Raw genomic sequence first — 12,322 nt, forward strand, 5'->3', positions numbered from 1 at the left:
AAGATGCGATTACCTTCTGCGTCTGGATTACTATCAATGTTGAACACTTCGTTGATCTTGTCCACTGAGAAGTGCACTAATACCTCATCAACAAAGGTTGTGTTCTTCTCCATGTCAAACTCGTTGTTGTAGAACATGCGGACGAGGTTGGGCCAAATACGTGTGTGCCCAACGTAGAACTGACTCCACCCCAATGCGTTTATTGTTTTTGTTATGTATATAGGCAGTGGGTGGCGCTCGGGAAAGAAGCACTTTTCTACAAATATATCACTGAATTGAAGCTTTCTTCCCGAGGTCTTTTTAGGTAACGCGTCGGTTACCTTGCGTTTTCCTACCGCGTGCTCTTTGGCTTCTCTTGCCAGCTTTCGCCCTTGCCTCACGGGCTGGTAGTCTTCCAAGTCCTCCTCTAGTGCGTCGTGCCTTGAACAACTCCCATGCGTTGCATCTCAGGACCGGATGTTGATTGTTCATCTTCTTCCTCTAATAATAATTTCCTTTTCCTTGTCACTCTCTTTGATTTTAAAGGCCTTTCATTCGCGTCGGTTTGGTCTGGGCCAATTCTCCCATCTTCTTCTCTATCTTCTTCTTCTAATTCTGCCTCTAGCATCATAGTGTATCGCTCTGCTTCGTCCAACTCAAGTGATGCATTAGGTGGGTTGGAACGCATCAATTGATTTTCCTCTTGGCCTTGATTAAGGCTCGCCAAAATGGCTCCAAATACTTCTTGCTCGTCCAGTCGAGCCAATTCAGCCAACTCTTTAGGGTTATGCTCTGACGCAGAACTGTCAGAGGGGGGTATGGGTGGAGTAAATGGAGGGGTGCCCACTGGGGTATGAGGCGTCCCAGGGGAGGATATGACAATAGGTGAATGCGGTGGTTGGCTTGATGCGTCTGAGTCGACTGGGTAGATGGTTGCTAAAGGTTGGATTGAGAGTGGAAGCGGTGGACGCATGGCTGGTGACGGTGCGTTGTAAAGGTAGGCTAGAAATAGATCATGCGTTGCACCTACCATAGTTATGTTGGAACGAATGGTGGTGGGGCAAGCTTGGTGTAGGGCTTAGAGGCGGCCGTAGATGACGGACGCAACCTCGGTTTTGCAGGTGTTTTGGGCTTTGGCTTAGGGGTAGTTTAGGGTTTTAGTTGAAGGGTCTTGGTCGGAAGGGTAGCGATGACTTTGGAGGTTTTGGAAGGGAGTTTTGTGGGTGTTGTGGTGGGCTTTGACGGCCTTTGGGAGGAGAAGAAGGTTGCTCTGTCGTGCGTGGGTTTGGATTGGATAAAGGGTTTGGAGGTTTTTCTAGGGCTCAAGGGAGGCAAAAGCGAAACAGATGAGGAAAAGTAGGAACTTATCGGCGAGTCGTTCCCGAAGCTTATGGTCTGGTTCTGACTGTCTGATGCTGACGACATTGTGGCCGGCGGGGAGCTTGGGCAGATCGGAGGTGAGGGAAACGGAGAGGCTAGGGTTTTTCTTTTTCGTTTCAGAGATGGCTCGAGTGAGAAATGAGGAAGAAGAAGGAAATCGAAGCATTTGATCTTTTTATAGGCTGGGAGAGTTAGTGGCCACCTGACGTCCGTAATAAATGTGAAGCTGAAGGGACGTCTTGGGTTTCTAAGCACTCAGGTGCTTTTGTATTTTCGAGATGCATCCCTTCAACTAGGCCATGCATTAGACTTAAGTCTAATGCGTCCGTTATTCCCAACTCGATTATACACAACTTTTTAAAAAAAAAAAAACAAGTAAAATTTCCAACTTATGAAGACAAAAACAAAGAACAATCAATCTTTAAAACATAGACAAACAAACAAACCAACAAACTCCAACGCATTGTAAAATACAGAATGCAAAAAGACAAGATAGAGGAAGCGTCCCTGGAATATATGGCGATGCGAACGCAGGGATGCTTCGATGCGGGCCTTAGCTGGCTTCGCGTAGTGTGAGGGACGACTTTTGACGTTCCAATTCATCTTCAAAGTATGGCTTCACTATTTGGCCATTTACTTTGAATGCGTTGGTGCCATCTTCCCGTGTTACTTCCACTGCTTTATATGGAAAGACTGTTTTAATGATGGACCTGACCACCTGGATTTTAACTTCCCTGAAAAAAAAAAAGGCATATTTCAGGTGACTAGGTAACGGTTTCAACTCGAGTTCTGGTGGTTCCTCAAGTGATGGACGTGTTGGTTTTATCCGCCGCTCACTCAGACTTGGCGGCTCTTGTTCTTTCAGATTCTCCTCTAACGCGAGGACCTTGTATACATGGGTCTCTTCTTCAGGAAGCTCAATACTTTTCAGTTGACAATCTTCACTATCTGGGAACTTTAATGCGTTTAATACATTAAACTTCACCTCTTGATTATCGCGCATAGTCAATTCGCCTTTATGCACGTCAATTAAAACTTTCCCAGTAGCTAAGAAGGGGCGTCCAAGGATAATTGGTACCTCCCTATCTACTTCATAATCCAAGATAATAAAGTCTGCTGGGAATATGAAGTTGTCAACCTTTACCAGAACGTCTTCAATCCTTCCTTCTGGGTACTTGATTGTTCTGTTAGCGAGCTGAAGAGTAACAGAAGTGGGTTGTGTTTCACCAATTCCCAATTTCTTAAAGATTGAGAGAGGCATTAGATTAATGCTAGCTCCCAAATCACACAACGCATGACCCACATCCAATCCTCCTATCGAGCAAGGAACTGTGAAACTCCCAGGGTCCTTCTGTTTCTTTGATAGACCATTGCTTACTAATGCGTTGCATTCCTGCGTTAATGCGATTACTTTCGTTTCGCTAACTCTTCTTTTCTTCGTCAAAATGTCCTTAAATTTTTTTACATATTTTGGTATCTGCTCCAGGGCTTCTATAAGTGGAATGTTGATATACAATTGCCTTAGGGGCTCAAGAAAGCACTTGAATTTTTGTTCATCATTCTTCTTCATCAGACGCCTAGGGAATGGTGCGTTCAGCAGCACCTCAGGCTTTCCCACGTTGGACGTACTGGGTTCTGAATGGCTTCTAATCTCAGGCATTCTTTTTTCTTGATCCATTGAACGTGTGATGCGTTCTTTTGAAGGACTGTTGTTTCTTGGATTCATTCTTCTTTCTTCCAGAGCTTTTCCACTTCACAACATCACCGCGTGACATTGCTCCTTTCCATTATTGTTCCCAAGTGTTTCAGTGTTGCTAGATAGAAATCCAGGTTGCCTGCTTTTCAATTCGTGCTATCTGCCTTACCTGGATTTCCAGGTTTCTGATAGACGACGCCTGGCTTTTCAGCAGCGCATCATTCTGGGCTATGTATTCCTTCAATAGGTTCTCAAGCGGAGATCCTGAGCTCAATGTCTGTCCTCCTCTATTGAAGGACTATTGATGTGACTAATGCGTTTGTTGAAATGCAGGCGGCGGTCCATTCCTTTGCTGATGGTTCACCCCTGGGTGGTGCTTCTGATGATTTCCTCCTGTCCAAGAAAAATTTGGATGGTTTCTCCATCTGGGGTTATATGGTTGGAAAATGGGTTATTTTTAATGAAACATACTGACTGAGGATTTTGTGGGCAATCCGCATAGGAGTGAGGATCTCTACAGCCCACACAGCTAACCATAGGTTGTCCAAACGCTTCTATCTGATTCATCTTCTGCTGATTTGATGCGTTTCCTAGCGTTATGTTCTGCAAAAGGCTGGTCATCTAGCCACTTGAGCAGAAAGTGTGGCTATTGTGTTGGAATCGATAGGATTAACGTTCTGAGATCTCTTTTTCCTGTCATCTCTTCCATCATACGTATCGTCCACCCATTCCATGTTGTGTTTAGAAATGCGGTCTAATATCTCTTTAGCCTCAGTGTAAGATTTGTCCATAAGTCCACCAGTCGCTACTGTGTCTGCTGCCATTTGTGATGCTCTATTCAATCCTCCATAAAACGTCTCCATTTGAATAGTTAGAGTAATCCATGGTTCGGGTAAATTTTGACCAAGCCCTTAAAACACTCTCATGTGGCACTTAAGGTCTCAGTGTCTTCTTGTTCAAAGTTCATAAGCTCTCGACGTCTCCTCGCGTTGGTGGTAGGTGGGAAGTATTTTTGCATAAATTTTTCACCAACTTCTCATAATTATAGAGAGTAAGGATCTTGATAATTTCTGAATTGAATAATTTTCTCCCTACGAACTCTGAAGGGACTTCATCTATTTATAGGCATTGGTCATGTCCACTTGGTGAATGGGCAGCATTAAAGTCCATACCCTGATCAGCATTAAAGTCCATGTTCTGGTCAGCCGCCTGACTCTCGGGAGCTTTTCAGACGCTGCCTGCTGCAGGTGCCCATACTTGCAAGTGGTGATGTGACACAATCAGCCTGGATTAATAAATCTTCTCTGCGTTGAACTCCCTCCAACGCATGGCCCATGCGTTAAAGCTTTCCCTGTCGCACCTTCTTGATTATGTGTTAGCTTTTTGTAAAGATACTACAATACAATGCGTTAGTGCCGCGATATTTAGTAATAAAACTTCTTTTGCATGAGTTTGCTAATGTTTGAATAAATCCATGCATTTCTTCTAAAAATGAGGAGAATTTATCATTAAAAACCTTAGTTGTTCCAACTTAAAAGCAAAAATAACTTGTATTTTTACAAGTTATCAGTAGTTTTTTTTAAAAAAAAAAAAAAAGAATGAAAGATATATTGGTCATCCTTTGATGGAATAATTATCTTTGCCAATGTGGTTTATCACAATAAAAAATGGACTTTTATTTTTAAGTTCAACATAATTTGTGAGGTTGAAGGGAATGGGCATGTGTCTTAATCGGTTGATAAGCTATGTTGGTTGTTTAAATATAATTGTGACATTTAGTGAAACAAATGTCACATGATTTATTTTCAGTCTTTGATAATGCAAGTTTGAATTATTCACAATTCTGTGTTAACTTCTTCCATTTTGAACTTTCATTTTTCAAAACCATATTATATGGATAGTAAGATCACCAAAAATTAGAAAACATATAACTTGGTATGTCGAAGAGAATTTGAGCCAAACAACTTAAAGTTGTCTCCTTAAGACAATTTTACTCACTCTAGTACCTGAGTTTCTTGAGTAATTGTCTTATAGGATAGAACAAATTAACTTTCTTATGGAAGTAGCACCTCGTCCACAAAATCCAACGAACTATACTTTGTGGAAATAAATTGAACTTGTACAAATTTATAAAAAGGGAGAAAAGTTGTATGAGAATAAAATGCTAATGAAAAAGTTGTCCAATGCAATTTGAAGAAGAAACATATATTTATAGACTATTCTTGACTATTTGAATAGTCGTGTCTCTTCTTTAAGTTGGTTAATTACGGAAAAAACATGTTTATTCATGAAATAATGCAACTCTACATGAAAGGTCATATACCATTTATTCCAACAATCCTTCCCATAAATGGTAAGTTGACAATTTAAGATAAAAGGAAAAAGAAAACGTTTAGTATTTCCCAATGAAAAATCTGCATCGAGATAATTAGTAAACACTTTAAACTTTCCCTAGTGAACATCAATCGAGTTTACTTAGCTAATTAGTGGATTTGATGACTTGAATTGTCTGTCATTCTAGAGTAAACTAAGACAATTGAAGTCACATTAAGTTGCCTCTCTAGTTAATACTTGAAAATTAAAGGCTTTAATCACATTTTCCTTGATGATCTTTCAACCAACTCTCTAGCTACGCCTTTTACAAGCAGATCCACAATATTATCTTCTAACTTTACGAAGTCAATTGTGATAATTCCACTAGAAAGTAGTTATTTGATTGTATTAAGCCTTCATCATATATGTCAAGACTTATTATTATTCACTAAAGAGGTTTATGTTGTATTCACACTTTAGGAATACCGTACAAAAATTTTATAGCTGACTCAAACATATCCCAACCTCTTTTTAAATTGTTATTTAATATTCTCAACCTTGGATTATCAATTGGGGAATAGACATTTTTCCCACAATAACATAAGATTTTAAGAAGGTTTCAACCTTTTCATAATTCACAAGGAATTTCTTATATTTTCATATATGGAATTCCATATTAAATATAATTTAACTTCATCCATGGGAAAACATATTCACAAAACGTGTCTTATCCCGATTTTGGAATCAATCATTTTATAGATAAAAAAAATTCTGACTATGCTATGATATCTTCTGTCTTATATATATTATTTTTCTCTAATGATTCCATGGCTTTTTTTTTTTCTCAAATCCACCACTACAGACATTATATAGTGTGTTATCTAGTCCACTCAAAATGTGACTCTTACATAAATATTTTGCATATATTTCTATGCCTAAGTGGAAGAAACTTTTCTTTGTTGGCTTCTCTCTCAAACATTACAATAGTATGTTCTTTAAAAAAAACTTGACAAAGTCAAAATCTTATCATCATTTGGAATCATTGCCATTAAATTTCTCCATACTTTTCACAAAAAATGGTGCAAGATTTTGTATCGGTGATGATATTTATGTAAAAGCGATCACCAAATAATTGTGAACCAAGGTAAATACTTTACCGAATAAGTTCTCACGAAAGAAAACTTAGAGACATTATTCATTATGTTTGAAACGTAAAATGATATGAGAAAATTATGTTTGATACCCATTATGCATAATAGTAACAACAGATCGAAATAAACCAATTAAAAAATTGAAATATTGCAATACTCATGACTAAATCAATAGTCATACATATAACTAATATATACATATCATTCTTTCCCAATTCTGCTTTATGCATAATAAAATTTACACAATAAAATGGTTATACCCAACAAAATTCGTTTCTTTAAAAAAAAAAAAAAAAAAAAAAAAAAAACTCAAATCCACCCCACTAGAAAAAGGTGAAAAGTCTCCTTTGATTACCCAACAAAATTCAAATCCACATAACCATTAAGTAAGACACTTTTCTCTAATAACAAAGTGGTTATAGGCACTAAAAAGTTTATGAAACTACACAAAAACCGTGCAAGCACATTTTCACAACTTTTAGTCGGAATAGCCATAACATGAAAAAAAAATTTAAAAAAAAACATACATATATATAATTTAACAATTTCAATATTTTTCCAAACTAGAAAATTACTCAATTTCAAAACGTACGGAACAATTTCTTTTGAAGTCACATCAGATGTATAAATAACTCTAAAATAGAGTACCTTAAACCAACCGAGCAACACACATTTTTCTTTCTAGTGCCGAAGTCTATGTCCACCCTACATTAACAGAGCAGCACAATTTTTTTCCACTAATTTTCTCTTCGTGGATGGTTGAAATGAGAGAATTGTTGTTGTTTTCTGTTTCAATAATTGTAGGGGAAAAATATATGCAACAAATGATTATATATCTATAACTTGGCGTGGGCAACAAAATCAATATAATACAGAATTCAAAAACCAAACATGTAGAGGAAAATTGTCTTAATTTTTTTTAATTAGATTCTGATGTACATAATTCAAACAAAACAGATTAATAAAAATATTAATTGAAACATAGGCACAAAATCGAATAAAAAAATTGCATATCCTAATTAGTAAAAACCATAAGATCATAAAATTGTCTTAAGATTGTTATATGGATAGTAAAATCACCAAAAATTAGAAAATAGAGAACTTGGTATACCGAAGAAAATCTGAGTCCAACGATTGTCTCCATAAGACAATTTACTCACTCTAGAGCTAATTGTCTCCCAGATATAACATAGTAACTTTCTTATAGAAGTAGCATTCCGTCCACAAGATCGAACAACATTTTGTGGAAATAAACCAAACTTGCATAAATTTATAAAAAGGGAGAAAAGTTTTATGAGAGTAGATTGCTTGAAAAAATTTCAATGCAGTTAGAAGAAGAGGCATATACTTGACTATTCGTGGCCATTCAAATAGTTATGTCTCGTCTTCAAATTAGTTAATTACGAAAAAAACATGTTTATTCATGAAATAATGCAACTCTACATGAAATGTCACATATCATTTATTCCAACAAACCAATCAATACATAACAAGTGAATAAAACATCATCATTTATCATCTTGAAGATCGATGATCATCTCTAAAAAAGGAAATAGGAAAAAAACTACCGTTCATGAAGTTGTACACGGATTTGAATTGGCACTAAAACAAATCATATTTCATCACTGCCCAATTCAAAATTTTCATACTTGGAAGCTTGGAAGTTGCTAAAAGCTCAAATAAGACTCTGAGAATCAAACTAGAAGTAAATGTAGGAAATTTTATCAAGCACAACTATATTTCCACAAAAAAGAAAAAGAGAATCAAAATTGAATGGAGAATCCATTTGTTTATTGGAAAATTGAATCAATAGAAGGCCCAAAATTGGTGAAGAAATAATAGAAACAATGATATGATACGAAATACAGCAGAAAGTAAGTGAAGAAAAAAGCTTTTGGAATATGTGAAGAGTGTATATTTTGTGTTGAATCATGAATGAGATGAGAAAAATTGATAGTTCAATTCCGTTTTTCGTTGCCTTTGATTCTTGCCAGATGAGGAAATGCACTCAGAATATTGTATGGCCTCAAATCTTGCCTCGTCAAAATCCCAATCACCGGCGGAACCTGCAATCAACGATGAATGAATGACAGCGAGTTGATGGAGTAATGAAGAAGAAGACGAAGAAGAACTTACCCCAGCTGCTTCATATTTGGGCACAATCAACAAATGGCGGAGCCCTACTTGCCGGAACAGAACCATAGCTTTGGCCACCGACATGCTCTCCATCACTGTATAAGGCGTAGTGTTCGTAAGAGGATGAAGATCAACGTACATCTCCATCTCCTCTTTCGTCACTACAAGCTCTTCGATCTTCCCTTCCCTCTCCGCCAGTTCCACCCATGTAAATTTCTCCCTCACTTCCCATTCCTCCGTTCTCCTCCTCTCTCTCAAGAACCATTTCTTCTTCAGTACCTGTAGCAGATGCGCTCTCAGCACCAGCCCGTGCAGCTCCGTCGCTCCCACCGCCATTCCCACCGGTGGCACCACCGCATCGGCGTCCACAACAGGGAATCCATTGTGCGTCGTGTTCCTAAGAACCTCCACAATGCGGGACACTTTCTCCAATCCCCGCAACGTCACCACCGCCGGCTTCGCATCGGCCAGCTCGCCTACAGTGATGTTCCTCATCCACGTCTCCGGATTCGCGTCCAGGAATGGAAGCCCTTTCAGATGGAGAATGATGTCGTAAATGCTAGGGTTAAAACTGTCACCGACGGTTTTCGCAATCAGAAGAACAATCATGGTAATCGGAAGGAGAAGGAGATTGTTGGTGAGTTCGAGGAATATGACACAGAGAGAAACGGTCATCCGCATGGAGCCGGCCATTAAGGAAGCAGCACCGAGAACAGCCAAGAGTCCTTGATCGAGATTGGTGTAGGGTCGCATGAGGAGGCCGATGAGGCGGCCATAGCCAGAGCCCATCAAGATGATCGGAAGGAAGAGACCGGAGGGGACGGCGATACCGAAGGTGATTAACCCTAACACGCAGTAAAGGAGGAAGAAGATGACGAGGGAGAGAGGCTGATACTCGGCGGGAGTGTTGATGGAGAAAATGTTTCGAACAGCGTCATCGTTGGTGGTGAGAAGAAGGGTAGCGAGGTCGTTGTAATGGCCTTTGGGACAGTTGAATTGCTTGAAGTTGCCGGAGCGGCCATTGGTAGGGCAAGCGGAATCTGGAAGAGAAGGGTTGCAGGGAGTGCATTGAACAAGGTATGGCAAGCTGTATTGACAGATTGAAGTGAAGAGTGATACTCCTAAGCTTAGTAATAGTTTGTGCATTCTTCCCTTCCTGCAAATACCATTTCACCATTGCAATTTCTTATCAGATCATTCTGCAAATTTGCTTGTCAAAATGAAGTTAGAGTTAGCCTAATCATGAAAAATATTTGAATCTAGTTTCCTTTTGATTTACATTGACGTGGAGAGGAAGTGAGAGTGAATTTTCTTACTGATTGATGAGGTTGTAAACTCTGAGGATTTTGTGGAGGAGATGATTGTAAAGGCTTCCAAGGAACCCACCAAGAAGACCAATGATGGCAACAGGTATGATGTCCATTATATGGTAACTAACAGAAACACCACTGACATCAAACATGATAAGCCCTCCTTCTCCAAACAGCCCACATTCACCTGCCTTGCATATTTCAATGAAAGTTCTTAGGACCACCACAACAATGGCAGTGCTGAAGAAGGTCCTCCACAGCAGGGCACTCCTCCACCAAGTAGCCACCTCTTCTAAAGCAAATAGGACACCCCCGACCGGAGCTCGGAAAGCTGCACAAACCCCTGATGATGCCCCACATGTGATAAGATCTCGCCGATCACGATCATTGTTGAAATAGCGTAGCCACGTCCATTTAACTCGATAATTATCTGGACCACCCTGTCCAAGTAAAGAAGCAATGCAGCTGCCAATGTGTACTAGAGGCCCTTCTTTCCCAAGATCTAGCCCAGCAGCCACTGCTCCAATGCTCCCAATAATCTACAAGGATCAAAGTTTATAATGCCACTTGGTTTTATCCAAGAAAGATATCAAAGATCAAAGGAGTAATTGCATCATCAGTTTCAGTTTCTCAGATTGTCTACATTCTGTGTGAGCTGCAGATCAGTCTGATTCATTTTGTAGATTGATCAAGGATTGACATTGACATTCATGGCATTAGAGAACCTGTTTTAATTCTTACGCCTATTCAATCAATCAAAAGCAAATGAGGATATTACAAAAGACAGTGACGACAATCCAAAGATGATTTGATCAACCGTGTTTGTTGTGCTGAGATTCAACAAGTGTGTGGCATACACACCTTAACGATCAACGTCGTGGCACCAAACATATTAGGAGTGTCTATGCCATTGAGATAAGCTTTGATTTCTGGTATGCCAGGCCCAGCTGCGGTGGGAGCAAAGCATACACAGAGAATAGCAGCAACAAAAGTGAGAAGGAAATTTGCAGTGGTAAAGTAGGCGAACCCCATTAAGTACCTAAATCCAAATCATTTCAAAACCAGAATTTTTGAATTCATTAAGTTTCTGTTTTTACAGATCAACAAAACCAAGTCTAATCGGTATGTATATATGTACTTACCTTTCTTCCTTTATGTAACCAACCACTTTCAAAAGCTTGTAGCCAGCAATATTTTCAATGGCAAGATTGATGAGAGTGGCAATGATCCCTGTAAGAAGTCCAACAAGACAAGCCAATGTCCATTTAGAGAATATGTACTGCAACACTTGAACTCTGGATCTGCTTCTCCAATCGTGCTTAAACAGATCGTTCTCATTGATCCTGAATGAATTCAAACCAAACCCAATTCAAGAAATTGGAGAATTCAAGGAAAAAAGGGGAGAAAAAAAAAGAGGATGTTTTGTTTATATATTCTTACTCATAATCCAAGCTTTCAATGAGAGAAACTTTTGCCCCAACAATGGCAAGAGGACTAGAAGAGAGAGTTCTGCTTCTCTTGAGAAGGGGTTGGTTTAAGGGATTGCTTTCTGGGTCTCTTTCTTCTTCTTGAGGTTCTGCTTCCACTGAGTTTGTGAGAGTTGATTCTGTGACAAGGCTTGAATTTTCCTCCATTGATGCAGTGAAATGGACAGAGAGAAGAGAAAATGGTCAAGTTTTGGAGTTGGGGTTGGTTTGTGGATTGGAAGAAAGTGTAAAGTTTCTCCTCTGTTCTAGGATTTTAATGCAACAATGTTATCTCAATCATGCACTTGTCTTGTCACTTTCTCCCTTGTGGTCATTTGAATGGCCAGTTGTTCATTTTTCCCCCATCCTCTTTACCCTTTTTTTTCTTTTCATGTTTTTGGTTTGTCTATAGTTTTTTTTTTTTTTTTTTTTTTTTTAGATATTTATTTATTTATTTAAAAACAATTTATCTATAGTTTTCAACAAGGCAACTTGGCACTCATTTAATTTTATACCATTTGGAACATTAGTTTACCATTATGGCACCTTTCTTTTACCAAGTATTGCATTTTTATATTAAAAAAAATACATTTATTCCCTGTCTTTGTAACTTTATTATTATTGTCTTTTTTAATAAAAGAAGCTTGACCCAGGACTCAAGTTGCTTGGTTTGTTAAAAAAAATTCAATAAATAAAAAAATATATATTTGTGATAATCCACTTACTTGAAAAGAAGGAAGATTCATCCCATTTTAGATATTTGATCACACCAGTTATGTAGAAAAATCATTTTTATTATTGGCTTTAAGATATATGTATCGAATTTGATATCAAATTTGATGAGATATACTTTTATTGAAATATAATATTAGAAATATGAAGATAGGAACA

At 38.5% G+C, this 12,322-nt stretch overlaps 2 protein-coding genes across 3 annotated transcripts; both read right to left on the reverse strand.

The window, feature by feature from the left end:
* Window positions 1–1,912: 1,912 nt before the first annotated feature.
* Window positions 1,913–3,037, reverse strand: LOC120076294 (uncharacterized). The gene has a single exon (XM_039030061.1). The coding sequence runs from the start codon at window positions 3,035–3,037 to the stop codon at window positions 1,913–1,915; it is 1,125 nt and encodes a 374-aa protein (XP_038885989.1).
* A 5,251-nt stretch (window positions 3,038–8,288) lies between these two features.
* On the reverse strand, window positions 8,289–11,796 carry CLC-A (chloride channel A). 2 transcript variants are annotated; one of them, XM_039029260.2, is made up of 6 exons: window positions 11,406–11,796; window positions 11,108–11,308; window positions 10,827–11,004; window positions 9,972–10,504; window positions 8,656–9,811; window positions 8,289–8,585 (listed from the first exon to the last, which is right to left on the reverse strand). In XM_039029260.2, exons 1-6 carry the CDS (start codon window positions 11,597–11,599, stop codon window positions 8,478–8,480), a joined length of 2,370 nt encoding a protein of 789 aa, XP_038885188.1. In that variant the 5' UTR covers window positions 11,600–11,796; the 3' UTR covers window positions 8,289–8,477. The 2 variants fall into 2 exon arrangements, with proteins under 2 accessions (XP_038885188.1, XP_038885187.1); XM_039029259.2 differs by having other exon boundaries at window positions 8,289–9,811.
* Between the last annotated feature and the right edge of the window lie 526 nt (window positions 11,797–12,322).

Source organism: Benincasa hispida, chromosome 4 (assembly GCF_027475165.1).
Source record: "Benincasa hispida cultivar pf3 chromosome 4, pf3_genome.v1.1, whole genome shotgun sequence".
Classification (NCBI taxonomy): domain Eukaryota; kingdom Viridiplantae; phylum Streptophyta; class Magnoliopsida; order Cucurbitales; family Cucurbitaceae; genus Benincasa; species Benincasa hispida.

What these genes read in the sequence shown, in the direction of transcription:
- LOC120076294 (XM_039030061.1), bottom strand. Translation starts at nt 3,037, where the DNA reads ATGGATCAAGAAAAAAGAATGCCTGAGATTAGAAGCCATTCAGAACCC.
- CLC-A (XM_039029259.2), bottom strand. Translation starts at nt 11,599, where the DNA reads ATGGAGGAAAATTCAAGCCTTGTCACAGAATCAACTCTCACAAACTCA. An exon ending in GGTTACATAAAGGAAGAAAG is followed by an intron (nt 11,005 to 11,107) that starts GTAAGTACATAT and finishes ATTTGGATTTAG; the next exon opens with GTACTTAATGGGGTTCGCCT. An exon ending in GTTTACAACCTCATCAATCA is followed by an intron (nt 9,812 to 9,971) that starts GTAAGAAAATTC and finishes TGGTATTTGCAG; the next exon opens with GAAGGGAAGAATGCACAAAC.